At 36.4% G+C, this 18,641-nt stretch overlaps 1 protein-coding gene across 1 annotated transcript in view; it reads left to right on the forward strand.

Annotated features, from left to right (window-relative positions):
* grm4 (glutamate receptor, metabotropic 4) overlaps window positions 1-18,641 on the forward strand; it is a 238,550-nt gene that overhangs the window by 103,297 nt on the left and 116,612 nt on the right. The window contains exon 2 of the mRNA XM_062997427.1: window positions 4,220-4,436. Within this exon, the coding sequence (XP_062853497.1) occupies window positions 4,220-4,436 (217 nt within the window). The remainder of the gene's footprint in view (window positions 1-4,219; window positions 4,437-18,641) is intronic.

Below are 18,641 nucleotides of genomic sequence, written 5' to 3' on the forward strand. Positions count from 1 at the left end.
AATACCTGCTCTGTAGTGGTCCTGTGGGGGTCCTGACCATTGAAGAACAGGATGAAAGGGGGCTAACAAAGCATGCAGAGAAACAGATGGTTCTATATGGTAAGTGGAGGTGATAAAATGGACAGTGAGTGTAGAAACAAGGAGGTGGTTTTAATGGTATGGCTGATCGGTGTACACCAGAGAAAAAGCAATTCAGATAGAGAAGTAAAATTCAACATGCAATGTTTCTGCTACTCTTGGTGCTACACATCTGTAAGGAGTCGTCACATCCAATGTCCTGCTGTTTGGTTTTCTATTTGTTGAGTAATGCAAAAATATATTGCCTTTGACAGAATTTGCTAACATGTATTGAAGTAAATCTTCTGTTTGTAGCCGTGCACAGATCACATCCTATTACACATTTTGGTGAAGACGATGACGTGGCAGCAGTGTGAAATAATGCTGCTATTTTGGATTTGCTGTGAAAACACTGTGATAGGCATGATCTGCATGTGTAACCTTTTTATTAGGCTGGATTTAAGGGCAGGAAGGGGAAATTATGCCAGCTACCTTCATTCCCACCAAATCTAACACTTCTGTTCTGTTAGTCTCAAGCATGGTGTGACATGCATTGCATCAGCCTGAGAAATATCAGATTCAAGAAATAGATCCTATAGGAGTTTCTGCTGATCAGCATGTCACTAACTTGACAGAATATAGCACAGTGCACCTTATATCAAGGACCTGACTCGGTAGGAGGAAAGAAATGTTATTTTTTGTCATATAGTTATGATGTAAGTTGGCGCAGATTTGAGAGAGTTTTTAAACAAGTCAGTAAATACATGTTGTATATTAATTAAGGTGACGAATTGTGGTATTTCTGTTGAAGGGGCTTTCCAGCAGAATGCTGTTCCACCTTAAGTCATTTTAAATACAGATTATGTGTGTATCTATATAACATTTGGTGCTGTGGTATCTGGCACCAAGATGTTAGCAGCAGATCCTTTCACTCCTGTAAGTTACGAGGTGGGTCCTCCATGGATGGGACTTGTTTGTCCAGCACATCTCACAGATGCTCGATTGGATTGAGATCTGGGGAATTTGGAGGCCAAGTCAACACCTTAAACTCATTGTTGTGCTCCTTAAACCATTTCTAAACCATTTTTGCTTTGTGGCAGGGCGCATTATCCTGCTGAAAGAGGCCACGGCCATCAGGGAATATCGTTTCCATAAAAGGGTGAACATGGTCTGCAACAATGCTTAGGTAGGTGGTACGTGTCAAAGTAGCATCCACATGGATGGCAGGACCCAAGGTTTTCCAGCAGAACATTGCTCAAAGCATCACACTGCCTCCGCCGGCTTGCCTTCTTCCCATAGTGCACCCTGGTGCCATGTGTTCCCCAGGTAATCCATGTGATGTAAAAGAAAACATGATTCATCAGACCAGGCCGCCTTCTATCACTGCTCTGTGGTCCAGTTCTGATGCTCACATGCCCATTGTTGGCACTTTCGGTGGTGGACAGGAGTCAGCATGGGCACCCTGACTGGTCTGCAGCAATGCTGCCCCATACGCAACAGGCTGCGATGCACTGTTTATTCTGACACCTTTCTATCAGAACCAGCATTAACTTCTTCAGCAATTTGAGCTACAGCAGCTCGTCTGTTGGATTGGATCACACGGGCCAGCCTTCGCTACCAACGTGCATCAATGAGCCTTGGTTGCCCATGACCCTGTCGCTGGTTTACCACTGTTCCATCCTTGGACCACTTTTGATAGATACTGACCACTGCAGACCGGGAACACCCCACAAGAGCTGCAGTTTTGGAGATGCTCTGACCCAATCGTCTAGCTATCACATTTTGGCCCTTGTCAAACTCGCTCAAATCTTTACGCTTGCTCATTTTTCCTGCTTCTAACACATCAACTTTGAGGATAAAATGTTCGCTTGGTGCCGAAGGAGACTAAGGTGACAGGAAGGTTAATCAATGATTGTTTCTGCAATCTTGTTGATTTGAAAAGATTACACAAGCACAAAAATGTCTGTGCTCACACTTTGACTGGCAGGTTTTGAACTGTTTTTGGAAAAAATCAAAATGTTTGTTTTTACGAATTACAATTTAGATACTTGGAGCATTTTTGCAAGATTTGTTCTCAGTGTATATGCACTGTTCCTACTCTCACTGGCAAACCTGCAAATATAAGGAAGCAGAACCAGTGCATTTTTGACATGCGGTCTAATTCAGGCCTGGTGATGCACTGACACTTTCAGAGCCAGGTTTACAAATATATGAATATAACAGGGTAGCTTAAATTTAATTGGCTGCTTGCACATTAAAGACTGGATATGTTTCATATCTTATATCAGCATTTATTATCACACATATAGGTTAGGTACATGTTTGGCCCGGGAAGAACGTTAAATTAATTAAGACTCGGAGAGAGCGTGTTTGTTCTACACCCTTCATTACAATTCCACAATTCATACTCATACAATACAGATGGGTTCACGCACGCCCCCTTCAGTGAGGCAGAGGTATTGGCTGCCTCACTTTATGTATTTTCAGTGCAGTTTTATGTCAGATCAGCAAGACTAATAAGTGAAATGCATTAGACTGGAGGCTGGTGTAAAAAGTGTCTACAAACATTATATTGGTGACATACAGAGAGACATTTGCCAATTACACACACTCAATCCAGTTTGTAAAGGATTGCGCAATTCCAGCTAAGCTCATCTCGTTGCTGCTTCACATCTCTCCCTGTATTCGAATTCAGGGATTTTGACTATAAAAATGATTTGAATGATTGGAATTATACAAAAATGACATTTCTAGCACAGAACAGTGGACAAATATTAATATTATTTTATTTTATTGTAATTTGTTTTGTACTTCTCACGTTTTCTCTGACAGCGTGTCCCTGCAGTGCATACACAAAACCTTATTTACATGTAGTTTTAGCATTATTTTCCTGCATTATTTTCAACATAATTACTAACTACACATTATATTTTTAAGCCTGTATATGCAAATTAGAACTCTTTATTTAGTGTAAAAAGTCATGATCTTTAACAGCGTTCAATATCCGCCATTTTAATCACTCTAAACAGAAACAATTTGTGCCTGATAAATGTAACTTAGATGGGGCATCATCTCCTTGTTTTTGCAACAGCGACTCCTACTGTTTGATGGGGGCGCTGAAATAAAAAATGCCACATGTTGGACGAATCTATGACTGTCCATGCATATTTATAGAGAGAAATCTGCTATTGATCAGTAAAAATAAAAAAATAAATAAATAAAACTAAGTAATAATAGGTAATATAATATATATATATATATATATAGTATATAATATAATAGTAGACTAATAATAATAATGATAATAATAGCAATAATAATGATAATAATAATAGCAATAATAGCAATAACAGCAATAATTATGTAATAATAATAATAATATAAATTTTAGCAACATTAATTTCTCGTTGAGTCCGTTTTTAAATGCTACTGGCCTGATAAATGTAACTTAGATGGGGCGTCACCTCTTTGTTTCAGTAACAGCGCCTCCCACTGTTTGGTGAAGGCGGCGAAATAAATAATGCCATGTGTTGGACAATCTATGACTACATAATGTTTCTCCATGCATATTTAAAGAGAGAAATATGCCCCTGATCCGTAAAAGAATAAAATAAATTAAAATAAAGAAATAAAGAAACAAATACATAAAAGTAGACTAGTAATAATAATAATGATAATAATAATAATAATAATAATAATATTAATAATAACAATAATCATAATGATAATAAAATGATGATGATGATAATAATAATAATAATATTAATAATAAAATGAAGATGATAATAATAATATTAATAATAGTAGTAATAATAATAATAATAATAATAATGATAATAATAATAGCAATAACAATAATAATAATAAAATGATAATAATAATATAATAATAACAAACAATAATAATAATAATAACAAACAATAATAATAAAATGATAATAATAATAATGATGATGATAATAATAATAATAATAATAATAATAATAATAATAATAATAATTTAAGCAACTTTAATTTCTCCTTGAGTCAGTTGTTAAATGCCAGGCTCTATACATCTTTTAATTTACTCCTTATTTGGTATCATTGTAAAACTTTTAAGGGCCTCTGTGTTTTTAAGAAGTTTATCTATGGCACTGAAATTTGCATTTCTCTTCCATCACCAGATCCCCCAGGTGAGCTATGCTTCCACAGCACCAGAACTGAGTGACAACACACGCTACGACTTCTTCTCCCGAGTCGTCCCACCAGACACCTACCAGGCCCAGGCCATGGTGGACATTGTTCGACACATGGGCTGGAACTACGTCTCCACCGTGGCCTCAGAGGGAAATTATGGAGAAAGCGGGGTGGACGCCTTCATCCAGAAGTCTCGTGAGGATGGTAAGAACGTGTCTATTGAACTAATTGAATTGAACTAATTGAACTAATGTGTTTTGTCCAGTCCATTTAATTCATTCTAGTACTGCTGTTGAAAATAACCTTCACTATCTCCTAATTGCTACCACTAATTTAATTAAAGGATTTTTGAAGACAGAAATGATTGAAGTAAAGGATTTAAACAGCTTTAACAGCTATTTCTTTTATTAGAAGATGGAGTAAATTCCTTCAAAAGAAACTAAGCGTTTTTTGTTTTTTTTAAAGCTTGTCAGTATTTCAGGTTACCAGGGCTTTATTAGTGTGATATGATTGGTTTATTGCTGTGTCGTAAATCTTGGCAGCTTAGAAGGGGGGGGCTTGTTGGCCAGTCCATCGCAGGGCAGACACACATACACACACACACACACACACACATCCATACACCTACAGTATAGAGCAAATTAGTGTCTCCAATGAACCTGACTGCATGTTTTTGGACTGTGGGAGGAAACCGGAGCTCCCGGAGGAAACCCACACAGACACAGGGAGAACATACAAACTCCACACAGAAAGGACCCGGACCGCCCTGCCTGGGGATCAAACCCAGGACCTTCTTGCTGTGAGGCAACAGTGCTACCCACTGAGCCGCCCACACATTTAAACATGTAATTAAAATGTACATTTGTTTTACATTTTCGGCATTTAGCAGCCGCTTTTGTCCAAAGCGACTTACAGTACACAATCTAAGCAGTTGAGGGTTAAGGGCCTTGCTCATGGGCCCACCAGTGGCAACCTGGCAGTGGTGAGGCTTGAACCGGCAACCTTCTGATAACTGGACCAGTACCTTAACCACTAGGCTACAGCTGCCCTATTATTTTTCAATAATATAATGTTTAAATCAGTGATTCCAAATCCTACTAGGGATTCTCAGTGACTTCAGTAATACCACATAATTAGACTGAATTTGTATTTACTATTTAACCAAACTTAAACAGATATGGGGTGGCAAGGTGGCACAAATCCCTCTCTCCGCTCATTTTTCTCATTCAATTCATATCAATTCCTAATGAAGTTAATGATGAACATTACATACTTTGTTAAACTCTTTATGACTGCATTGCATAAATCATAAAGAGAAATGTCCCAAGCGTCCCATCAAGGATCTAATCAAGGCTAGTAAAAGATGTATGATAAAATACATCTGGCAGCAGTTAAGATCTTTCTCATTTACCTAATGATTGTTTTATAATGCATTATAGGAACATTAAAAATAAATAGCATTATAATTGTAACCTACATTTAAATACAGAGGTACCTTGTAACTCAACGTCCCCTAAACTCAAAATCTTTGAAACTCAATGCCCTTTGTCCAGAAATTTGTACCCTTAAACTCAACGTTTCCCTGAAACTCAACGTGTTCAGCTTGTTTTTAAAAACATGTCTTTATTCATTTCAAATTAACAATGAACAGCCGCTTTGTTCGGCGCTCGGCTTGAGCGGCGCAGTAAAACGTCATCAAAGTGGGAATATGAGAACTGCATTTGTGTGGAATAACCGCCAGATTCACTCTGAAAGCTCCACATGTATCTGTGTTTAGCTGCATTTTGCTCCTGTTTCACTTTTAAACTCGTGTTACAGCTCAGGGGTTCTGATAAATTGTAAGAATCAGCTTTTTATTTTAGTGTTTTTATATTATATTTGTGTTATTTTCAGTGTAAGTGTCATAAACAACCCCATTATTTTACATTAGCCTAAAATATACGCAAGTCCACGGGACCATGGAACGCATTAACAGGTTTCCCATACATCCTTATGGGAAAAAATACCTTGAAACTCAACGTCTTTTAAACTCAACGCCACTCCCAGAACTACGGTGGCCGAGAAGTGCAAAACAAATTTACATTTCAGAAAACAAAATTACAAAAAAACAAAAACAACATTTACAATGAAAGCAAAAACAAATTTACAAGTGCTTGGGTACCCAGTGTTTGTAAATTTGTTTTGGCATATGTAAAAGTGTTTCAGCACTTGTAAATTTGTTTTCGGCATATGTAATTTTGTTTTCTAAAATGTAAATTTGTTTTGCACTTCTCGGCCGCACATTTCTGACGGAAAAGGTAGGGACAATAACACCGGAAGTGCGTGTTGCTTACCTGCTGTCAATCAAACTGTTTCTCACTGGTAAAGTGAACAGAGTTTGTGATGGTGACGATAAACAAGGTTTTGTCTAGTTTGTGGAAATCATTTTATCCAGTTAACCCACTATTGTTTTTCTTGTGGAAAGTTATTAGATTGTGCAGACGGTTAGACGTGGCGTGTGCATCTCTATTTACCGTCCGCTCTTCTAAACATCTAAGGAATTCCCACAAGAACAACAAAAGCGAAATAATGAAAGTAATTAACACAAAATGGACAAAACATTGTTTATTAGGGACGGAACATCTGATCCCGAGGCTTGTTAAAGCTTGTTTCACTTTTGTAACACTGGACTCAGTGTATCGGAGCTTATATTAAAGCAGCATGTGCTGGACTGATGAAGCTTTGTGCTGTGTTTTATCTCACTGATTATATAAGAGACAATCAAACCAGGGTTACCCACCGTCCTGTAAAATACAGAATCCTTCTTTATCTGGAGACTAAACGCCGCGTTCAGTATTGAACTGATACAGGACGCTTTGTTCCGTATTTTTATCAATGGGAGACTGTGGGAATTATATTAAGTAGTGTTCACTTTTATTCTTAGTAACGGTGTGTGTGCGCTGGTTATAGCAACATAACCTGTGTAATACACCGCTGTATGAGTAGCACAGTGGGCGGAGTGCAGATGAAGCCTCATTTAAGCTTTTGAAGCTCTTTTACTGATTGTGCTGAAAATACCTGAGGGAGGGGGGGCACCTTACACAGTCATGAGAACAAAGGTTTTATTTATGGTGTTTAACATTTATTATTTTAATTCTTTATAATAATAAGTCAGAACCATATTTTAGGCAAAACAACGCACTCCGCCCACTGCGCTGCTCGTACAGCGGTGTATTACACAGGTTATGTTGCTATAACCAGCGCACACACACCGTTACTAAGAATAAAAGTGAATACTACTTAATATAATTCCCACAGTCTCCCATTGATAAAAATACGGAACAAAGCGTCCTGTATCAGTTCAATACTGAACGCGGCGTTTAGTCTCCAGATAAAGAAGGATTCTGTATTTTACAGGACGGTGGGTAACCCTGGTTTGATTGTCTCTTATATAGTGAGTGAGATAAAACACAGCACAAAGCTTCATCAGTCCCGCACATGCTGCTTTAATATAAGCTCCGATACACTGAGTCCAGTGTTACAAAAGTGAAACAAGCTTTAACAAGCCTCGGGATCAGATGTTCCGTCCCTAATAAACAATGTTTTGTCCATTTTGTGTTAATTATTTTCATTATTTCGCTTTTGTTTTCCTTGTGGGAATTCCTTAGATGTTTAGAAGAGCGGACGGTAAATAGAGATGCACACGCCACGTCTAACCATCTGCACAATCTAATAACTTTCCACAAGAAAAACAATAGCGGGTTAACTGGATAAAATGATTTCCACAAACTAGACAAAACCTTGTTTATCGTCACCATCACAAACTCCGTTCACTTTACCAGTGAGAAACAGTTTGATTGACAGCAGGTAAGCAACACGCACTTCCGGTGTTATTGTCCCTACCTTTTCCGTCAAAAATGTGCGGCCAAGAAGTGCAAAACAAATTTACATTTTAGAAAACAAAATTACATATGCCGAAAACAAATTTACAAGTACTGAAACACTTTTACATATGCCAAAACATATTTACAAACACTGGGTACCCAAGCACTTGTAAATTTGTTTTTGCTTTCATAGTAAATGTTGTTTTTGTTTTTTTGTAATTTTGTTTTCTGAAATGTAAATTTGTTTTGCACTTCTCGGCCACCGTACAGAACCAACTGACGTCGAGTTTCAAGGTACCACTGTATTCATAAATATAATAAATACATTAAAAAAAATAGAAAAGGAAAACTTCAAATCTGTTTTGTTTCATCTAATCTAATCTGATCGACACTTTAAGCAGTGTCTTTACCTTTATTACTAAGTAGAATGATGTGAGCAGTTTGGAACACTGTATCTGTCTGTTAGTACTGTGTTTTAATCTTTCTCTAGTTTGTTATTAATGGACCAGTGGCACTAGTCTATTTTCACTTTATATTTTTGGTTGTTGTACTATTCTACACCCAGCATTGACTCTAAGGTGTTTAAATAAAATCCCAACACTGCTGCACCTGCTCAATTATTCAAGTACAGCACACACTACATTATTATTACTTTATTATGTTAACGGGATTGCAGTACTAAGAATGGTCCACCACCTAATGACATCTGGTCAGTGGGGGTCCTATGGCTGTCATTGTGGAATGAAATATGGGTTATACACTGCCTGGTCGCCAAAAAAAAAGGTCACCACCTGGATTTAACTAGGTAAATAGGTAAGAGCCTCCCATTGGATAATTACTGCATGGGTGATTATGTTTCAGCTGGCAACAAGTTATTTAACCCTAACTGATGCAGTGAGTAGCTTCTCATTTGTTAAACAACCATGTCGAAAGACACATCCTGTGGTCATGGAAAAGATGTTAATCTGTTTCAGAAGGGTCAAATTATTGGCATGCATCAAGCAGAGAAAACATCTAAGGAGATTGCTGAAACTACTAAAATCGGGTTAAGTACTGTCCAACGCATTATTAAAAAGTGGAAGGACAGTGGGGAAACATCTTCTTCGAGGAAGGAATGTGGTCGGAAAAAAATCTTGAATGATCGTGATCGGCGATCACTTAAACGTTTGGTGAAATCAGATCTTAGAAAAACTACAGTAGAACTCAGGGAGATGTTTAATAATGAAAGTAAGATCATTTCCACACTCACAATGTGAAGGGAACTCAAGGGATTGGGACTAAACAGCTGTGTAGCCTTAAGAAAACCACTTGTCAGTGAGGCTAACCGGCAAAAACGGCTTCAATTTGCTAGGGAGCATAAAGATTGGACTCTGGAGCAATGGAAGAAGGTCATGTGGTCTGATAAGTCCAGATTTACCCTGTTCCAGAGTGATGGGCGCATCAGGGTAAGAAGAGAGGCGGCTGAAGTGATGCACCCATCATGCCTAGTGCCTACCGTACAAGCCTGTGGGGGCAGTGCTATGATCTGGGGTTGCTGCAGTTGGTCAGGTCTAGGTTCAGCAACGTTATGTGCCCAAAGAATGAGGTCAGCTGACTACCTGAATATACTGAACGACCAGGTTATTCCATCAATGGATTTTTTCTTCCCTGATGGCACGGGCATATTCCAAGATGACAATGCCAGGATTCATCGGGCTCAAATTGTGAAAGAGTGGTTCAGGGAGCATGAGACATCATTTTCACACATGGATTGGCCACCACAGAGTCCAGACCTGAACCCCATTGAGAATCTTTGGGATGTGCTGGAGAAGACTTTGCGCAGTGGTCCAAATCTCCCATCATCAATACAAGATCTTGGGGGAAAATTCATGCAACTCTGGACAGAAATAAATGTTGTGACATTGCAGAAGCTTGTGGAAACGATGCCACAGCGAATGTGTGCTGTAATCAAAGCTAAAGACGGTCCAACCAAATATTAGAGTGTGTGACCTTTTTTTGGCCAGGCAGTGTATATCATAGTATACAGAACAATAGATGGGCTACAGTCAGTAATTGTATACTGTGGTAGAAAAACCCTTAATAAAATATCTCAAAGATTGGATTGTGAGTATAAAAGTTTTATTCTTGTCTGCAGAGAAGAGATTACACAAACAGAGTCTCACACAGAGGCTCTGTGTGAGGTTCGTTAGTATGTGATAACGATAATTATAACAAACATCTTTTTATACTTGTTGGTGACCTTGTAGGACTGTGGAAGATTGCACTGTTAACAGAGATTTCTTGGCTAGAACATAGGAACTGATCTAAACCAGCCAGAACTGGGTTTTGGAGGTCATACAAAGCAATTGACGCACTTTTTATCACATACACCATGTTAACATTCTATTGTAGCAGTATTATTGGAATATGACAACTGGCAAAAATGCCCTGACCATATCTACATTTTCTAAGGAGTAATTAATTATGTATTAATACTATTATTATAAATTTACACTTTTCTGTCACAATACCCACAAAGTTCATGTGTGGTAGGTGCAACTTGTAAATACAGTAGACCCTTGACTTACGAATTTAATTGGTTCCGAGGGGCTGTTCTTAAGTCAAAATGTTCGTTAGTTAAACTTATTTCTTTCATAAGAAATAATGTAAATAGAATTAATCCGTGCCAGACCTCCCAAACCACCCCCTTACCTAACCTCTCTAATGTCTTAAATGGTCTTTTTTATATAAATACAAGTATATTTCCCTTAAATCTTAAATTATAGAACAAATAATAATGTAATGACCAATAATAAACAACAATACACAGTAGTACTGTACTGTACATAAAAAAACACATCACATTTCAGTACCGTACGTGTACCATATCATACACCATAATAAATGACCTTCTTTTTTTATAAAATGTATCTACCAGAAACAACAATAACTCTCATATTTCTCTATTATTTCCTTCTTTATTTCAGTAGTATTGTATTTTGTAGGTGTAATTGCACGAAAGAAAGAATACTTTACTGAGCCAAATTCCTTCTTCTCTCTCACTCACTGTCCCCTGTTTTTTCATTTTCTTCGCACCTTCTTTGGGGACAGTTTAATATAGAATTTTACAAAATATAAAGAAAACACCATCCGCTGTCCGAATGTTCGCTCACTGTATATATACGTATATATAGAGAGAGAGACGGTCTGAGGCAATTTGTTCGTGACATCACGTGTTTCGCGAATTTCGGTTCGTAATCCGAAATTTGTTTGTACGTTAAGTTGAAAAAGATCGTCCGTAACCCAAAATGTTCGTATGGTAAACCGTTCGTAACTCGAGGTCTACTGTAATTAATGAACGTATGTACTAGACAGCTGTACCTAATAAAGTGCTATGTGAGAGTCTGAGATCTTTTTATCTATTCATTCGTCCATCCATCTATAAATTCATTTAAAAAACTGAATCCATTTCAAATGATACATTCCTTGTGATTAAATAATTCTAATTATACTTATGATTTATAATATAATCCTGGTTCATTTTTATCTTGAATGACCCATCATGACACAAAGTTGCATTTTCCATTAAAACAGAAATAATTAGTTAAAAAATCACAGAGAATTACATTTCATCTTATTTCAATTCATAAGTGCAGTTGCATCGTCACTCTAAAAGCTTTGCGTCTTTAAGCTAATCCTGAAAATGAGAACAGTATGTGAAGCAGTGATTTTTTTATAATTATCTTGGATTTATATTAGATTGAAAACAGTACAATCTTAATATTTGATTTGTTTTACATGCTCATTCCAAAATCCATGTGACATAACCAAAAAACATTGGGACAGGAGCATGTTTATCACTCAGTAGCATCACACATTATTGTTTGAGGACTAATGCTAAAGACACATTGATTCAGTTTCAAATATACACCAACTAGGCATAACATTATTACCACTGACAGGTGAAGTGAATAACACTGATTATCTCTTCATCACGGCACCTGTTAGTGGGTGGGATAAATTAGGCAGCAAGTGAACATTTCATCCTCAAAGTTGATGTGTTAGAAGCAGGAGAAATGGCGAGCGTAAGGATTTGAGCCAGTTTGACAGTTTGGCCCGTTTGGTCCGATCCAAGAAGTTAATGCTGGTTCTGATAGAAAGGTGTCAGAGTACACAGTGCATCACAGTTTGTTGCGTATGGGGCAGCAAAAGGTGGACCAACACAATATTAGGAAGGTGGTCATAATGTTATGCCTCATCGGTGTATTTATTTATTTATTTTTTGCCATTGTTCCTTTATTCAAGTCTTTAAGTGTGCAGTTGTACAGGGTGTTATTGTGGTCTTTTGTTATTCATAATGCAGCATGTTCACTGGGGAAAAAGACTCAGAACCCAGTGCAGCATCTGTTGCTCTAAAATGTGTATTTTTCTTTCACATTTATGATGATATTACAGATTCACAAGTGACCCATTTCTATAATAAATCTAAAAATGTACCATTTTGTTTGTCAATTAATGCATGAAGATTTCTTTGGATTGCCTGAACCTTTCAATAATGTCATGCATGAGCATGAAATATCCAGAGTAATTAAAATGATTAGTCAAGGAATGCTGTGCTTAAAATGTTGGATTATATGTTGATTCTTCTTTTAACTCATCCTCACTCAGAAAAGACTAGGCTTTTTATTTATAACCATGTTATCTTTAGAACAAAGCTATAAATTGTTAAAATTATCAAAATGGTAACATCTGCTAATGTCTTTACTAGTCTTGGTCTTGACTGTTTAAAGTTCTGGTCCTACCATGTTATGATATGAGTCTTAGGCAGTGGTGTATAAAGTACCGGAAGGCCATACTTGAGTAAAAGTACAAGTATCTTACCAGAAATTTACTTTGATAGAAGTAAACCTTTTAGAATATTACTTGAGTAAAAGTCTAAAAGTATCTGATGTTTAATGTACTTAAGTATCAAAAGTAATTTGATACTAAATGTACTTAAGTATTAAAAGTAGAAGTAAAAGTAAATGCTGTTAGTATAAATGGAAGCGGTCATTTTAAATATAAAGATTGTTCTTTTAAGCCTGTAAACCACCTTAACAATTAACCTGTTTTCTTCCTTTCATCTGAACATGATTTGTGCCAATTCATGATCATAATCAACTGTTGACATCACCTGTTTGAAATCATGACATTATTTAGTTTTTTTTTTTTTTACTTATTTGGGTAGTATATTTCAATAACAAAAAATAATTTTGGCATAATTAATTTAAAGCAAAGCTCAGGAGAGTTTAACAAAACGTGTGGCACTTTTATCCCTTTAATGATCTGTTTAACCATTAATTTAAATCAAAATATTTGAGTAAAATAAGCTGTATTTAAATAATCTTTTTTGGGCTGTATCTACTCACTGAATGGCAGGTGTTAAACTAAAAAAATATTGGTGTTCTTACTTTAAGAAAACACAATTTCTAACTTGAAGCCAACAGCTGAAAAATCATTAATAATAAGTTGGATAAGTTGAGTTCTTGTTGAGATGATTAAAGGGTTAAAGATGTGCTGCATGTTCCTCAGCACCATGAATCTCTCCTCTACTAGTCTAATACAGAAGTTATCTGAGGAAATATTTGTCCGCAGGTGAGTTTTTAAAAATAATGGACGTGTCTCCATGAGTTTTGCAGTCAATGAATTCCAAACAAATTTAATGATTTATGAAACGTTTTATTTGTGGTTCAAATGTAATCGATAAAAATGGTAGGTAGATATCTGAACAATGTTAATGCTAATAATATTAAAAAAAACGCTGATGCTGCAGCTTTACTTTGTTAATCATTGTTAACTTACATCAGTGTGTTGGACGGGGAGCTTCTGAAAGAGAACGTTTGCACATGCGCATTAATGTGTTTAACCACCGTGTTTAACTCACAAGCGCAGATTCACCAAACCAGCGTGCAGTCCGTCACACATCTCACATCATTTAACTTTCATTTTGTAGTAACTAGTAACGAATTTACATACAGAGAATGTAACGGAGTAAAAATACACAATTTCTTTAGAAAATGTAGTGGAGTAAAAGTGAAAGTTGCCGAAAATTTTTATACTCAGTTAGTGCTGGACAATAATTCGATATCGATATATATCGCGATAGAAAATGTTTAAATAACGGTGATATGATTTTAAACAAATTCGATCGATATGCATACGTCAGTGCGTGATGACGTACGCCACAGGCACGAAGCCAGTGCTCGGCGTTACCGCTGTGATTACACTACCTACAACACGGTGGATATAAGCGGCTAAATGAGTTCAACAGCTGTAAGTGAACGAGCATCCACAGTTTAAAAAGAAGCAGTAGAAATAGTTGATAAGAGAGGAAAGACTAGACTCTTTTTTTTCTGTAGTCTTCAAGCACAACACCTGCTATAGCAAATTCTGCAGCAACTCTAAGCACTTTTTGAAAATGTTTACATACAAATAATAATCAGTCCATGTTGTGGATTAAAGTTGGTTAAGACCAGAGGTGGAAAGTAACATTTACAGAGGTGGAATTACATTTACCCGCGTTACTGTAATTTTTGTGTACTTGTACTTTTTAAAGTAGATTTTACAGCCTGTAATTTTACTTTTACTTAAGTATGTTTTGTATTAGGAATTGTAATTCGCTACATTTTAAATAACATCCGTTACTGAGTAAAATAAAAAACGCCAAAGAAATCGCGTCCGGGAAACTGCTGCAGTGAATTCTGATATGGGGAGTCGAATCTTTTGTCTCGGTTCCTTTTAAAGAGCCGTATATATATATATAACCACTCCCAGAAGCGGTTCCTTTATTTTAGTTTAAAGGGCCGTTCAATAGATTCGAATCATTCTACGACACATCACTAGTGGTTATACAGTTTGAAAAAGTTTTATGGGACTAAAATGACACATTACACATCCCTAAATGTTTTAAATGTTGTATCAACATGTTTCTTCTATTATATTTGAATTAAAAACAACTATTGTGAGATTTATATCCACTCGTCCTGTTTGCATTACACAGAAGAACCCCCCCCCCCCCCCCCCCCGCTGCTGTTAATAAAGTAACAAAGGAAAGTTTACTCAGTACATTTTAAATGAGTTACTTTTTACTTGAGTAGATTTTCAGACTAGTAACTTTACTCGTACTTAAGTAAAAATACATTAAAGTAATAGTACTTTTACTTGAGTACAATATTTTAGTACTCTTTCCACCTCTGGTTAATATATTATATTATATATTGAATGATGTCGTGTTTTAGTCTTCATACAAATGCTGAATACAAGTAAAAGGTGAAAGCTAATTTATTTGTACCATTATTATTATTATTATTATTTCTAAAATATTATGTAGTTTTAAAGGGTGAGATTTTATAGACTTTGCAAATAAATTTTTCAGAGGTTTGCAGGTACAACCTTCCAATGTTGGTGTTCTTGGCAGTTTTTCTGACATTTGTATTATTCATATCGTTATCGGAATTATATCGTATCGACCGAAATTAGGAGTTATATTGTGATATAAATTTTAGCCATATCGTCCAGCCCTAACTCCAGTAAAGTACAAGTACTTCAAAAAACTACTTAAGTACTGTAACGAAGTATTATTACTTCGTTACTATACACCACTGGTCTTAGGGTCTTGGTCCTGATTGTTAAAGTTATGATCTTGTCTTGTACATATTTTGTGCAATTTGGCTGCTTTTATTTTTAAGAAATTCATTATATATTCTATTTATGGGCGGCACGGTGGCTAAGTGGGTAGTACTGTCGCCTCACAGCGAGAAGGTCTGTGTAGGTTTCCTCTGGGTGCTCCGGTTTCCTTCCACAGTCCAAAGACATGCCACTAGGCTAATTGGAGACACTGAATTGTCCCATAGTTACCTAGCTGCTGGGATGCACAGACCAGTGCATTGTAGTGCCGGTCCCAAGCCCGGATAAATAGGGAGGGTTGTGTCAGGAAGGGCATCCGGCGTAAAACTGTGCCAAATCCCGCCGGCGACCCCTAACGGGAAGAAGCCGGAGCGGCCGACCCCGTAAACGAAAAACGGGACAAAGGCTGAGGAACAAGAAGATTATGTGTTCTATATCTGGTCAGAGGATAAGCGCACCGGCTACAGTCACTTCTCAGCAGTGTTTCGTCTTTTTGTTTTATCTAATCCTTCACATTTGGTTTTGCTAGTTTAAATTTTCTTTTCTGTGTTGAGGTGAAGCTTAAAAATGACCAAATTCAAGAAGCAGATCTATCTTGCCTTAGTGAACTCTGTCTTCTGGTGCCCCTGGTGCAGCTCCCGGTTGCTCTCGTCATGTGTTCATCATTATAAGCTCAAACTGTGCAGAGATGTCGATCACCCCGAAGGTGTAGCAGACGTGCCAGAGTTGATAAAGTTTTTTTTTTTTTCTAGAGCAGCAGCAGCAGAGCAGAGTTTTATACCTACATTATTTCAGAAATTCCATTACCTGCTTATGCTATGTAAATATGATTATGCAATTATGTTGAGGGAGAGAGAGGGGGATCGAGAGAAAATGAATTCTGCATTTTGACAGGCTTGCTAATGTAATTTGTGCATTCAAAATAGCTAACATAGCATCATTGACTACATTATAAATTCACCACAAAGAAATGTGGGCAATAAACTCTCATATTCAATATTCAAATGCTGCTGTGGTTAATGTATTTCAGCCCAAATCTAAACCTTTTGACACTTTTGTTTAGGCATACGGACTTTGCTTTTGTGCTCTATATATTGATTTCAAATAGCATGGTGTACTTACTAAATGACAACAATTTCTCATAAACCACAATCTTAAATGAGGAATATTGTACACTGTAGGTATGAATTATTTAACTGAGTGCAAAAGTTCTTGTTGTGTAAGATTTTCAGCTAAAAGCACAACTACAGCCTGTCACTGAGGCATTTTTGAAGGTTTATGTCTCATATAAGTCTAGATTTAAATCCCCTCTGACCTGACTGCAGATTGGAGGTTTGATGTTCAGCACAGGCTGCTGATGTTCATGTTCAGTACACTGTAACCCTGATCCATAAATTCAATATTATGATTATTTGAAAAATGTATTTGAGCAAGAAAAGGGCAGAGCAGAGACTAAGTTATTTACTACAATTTTAAATCTATACAAATGTTTTATGTTTGACAATAATCTATACATAAGTAGTAGGTAATTGATTAGCCTGTTTAATCTAATATGCAAACGGTACGATTTGTTTTCCAGCTTTGCTGTGTGTATATCTAGTGATATACAGAATGAGAATGTGGTCACTAGGGCTGATTTTCATTACATCTTTATCTTACCTAGACATTAAACAGGATACAGCAGTTAGCAAAGATAAATAAATGAGTGAGTGAGTGAATGAATAAATAAGTATTATGGACTGTTATGTTCTAGAAGTAGGAACACATTGCCGTAAATTGGAAATTGAAGACTGATATATGTATATACTGTATGTCTATATGTGACTTTTATGTATATGATTTTTCTAAAGGTTGTTTTGACAATGCATACATGAGTGTTTAAAAAAGACACTAATCACAGTGTCAACTTGCCAGGTTATAGTGAATTTGGCTTTATGTCGGTATGTTGTGATTCTGATTTACAATTACCATTTAATTTTTAATTATTCTCTTAAACATTGCCTATTTCGTTTGAGGGCATTTATTTATTAACATTTATTCATTAGACAATACATATTAAGTGTTTTAGAGTATAATGAATGGAAATTAGAGCTACACTAAAGCATCTAAAGTATTCATTCATTCGGCACACAATCTTCATAATGATGTGATGCTGTAAATGGTGTATACATTAGTGTTCCATAATAGTGTTATAATTACCATAATAATAATTACTTCAGTCTGAGAGAGCATGAAACTTATCTAGCTGAACTTGAAGCTGCACCACTTTTATATTCAATAAAATTGTTCATTGTTCATTCTGATCACTTAAATTATTCAATAACATTGCTCCAGTATTCTCTATGATCTCAGCGTGTACTCATCATAAAAATAAAAAAGGTGCTTTTGTTCTTATGATATAATGCAATCTGGTTATGCATTTATGTTTTGACATTAAGTATTTACAGGTTCAGAAAATATGCCTGTGTATGTGTTATGAAGACCATTGCTAGATACCCTTAAAAATCTACAATGTATTTACATGAAGTTGTGGCCGCTGTTACAGAATGTTTGTATCATACATAATTTCATTGTACTAAGTACAAATAAAGTGCCAACCCTACCCCATCCCATTCTATATCCTATTCTATATCCTATTCTATATCCTATCCTATTGTATATCCTATCCTGTATCCCATCTTATTCCATAATTTTACTGTACTAAGTACAATGTCAAATAAAGTGTCGACCCGATCCCATTCCATTCTATCACATATCCTATCCTATATCCTATCCCATCCCATCACATATCCTATTCTATATCCTATCCCATCCCATATCCTATTCTATATCCTATCCCATTCCATCCCATCCCATATCCTATCCTATCCTATTGTATATCCTATCCTATTCCATCCTGGCC

The sequence above is a fragment of the Trichomycterus rosablanca genome, chromosome 6, assembly GCF_030014385.1.
Source record: "Trichomycterus rosablanca isolate fTriRos1 chromosome 6, fTriRos1.hap1, whole genome shotgun sequence".
Classification (NCBI taxonomy): domain Eukaryota; kingdom Metazoa; phylum Chordata; class Actinopteri; order Siluriformes; family Trichomycteridae; genus Trichomycterus; species Trichomycterus rosablanca.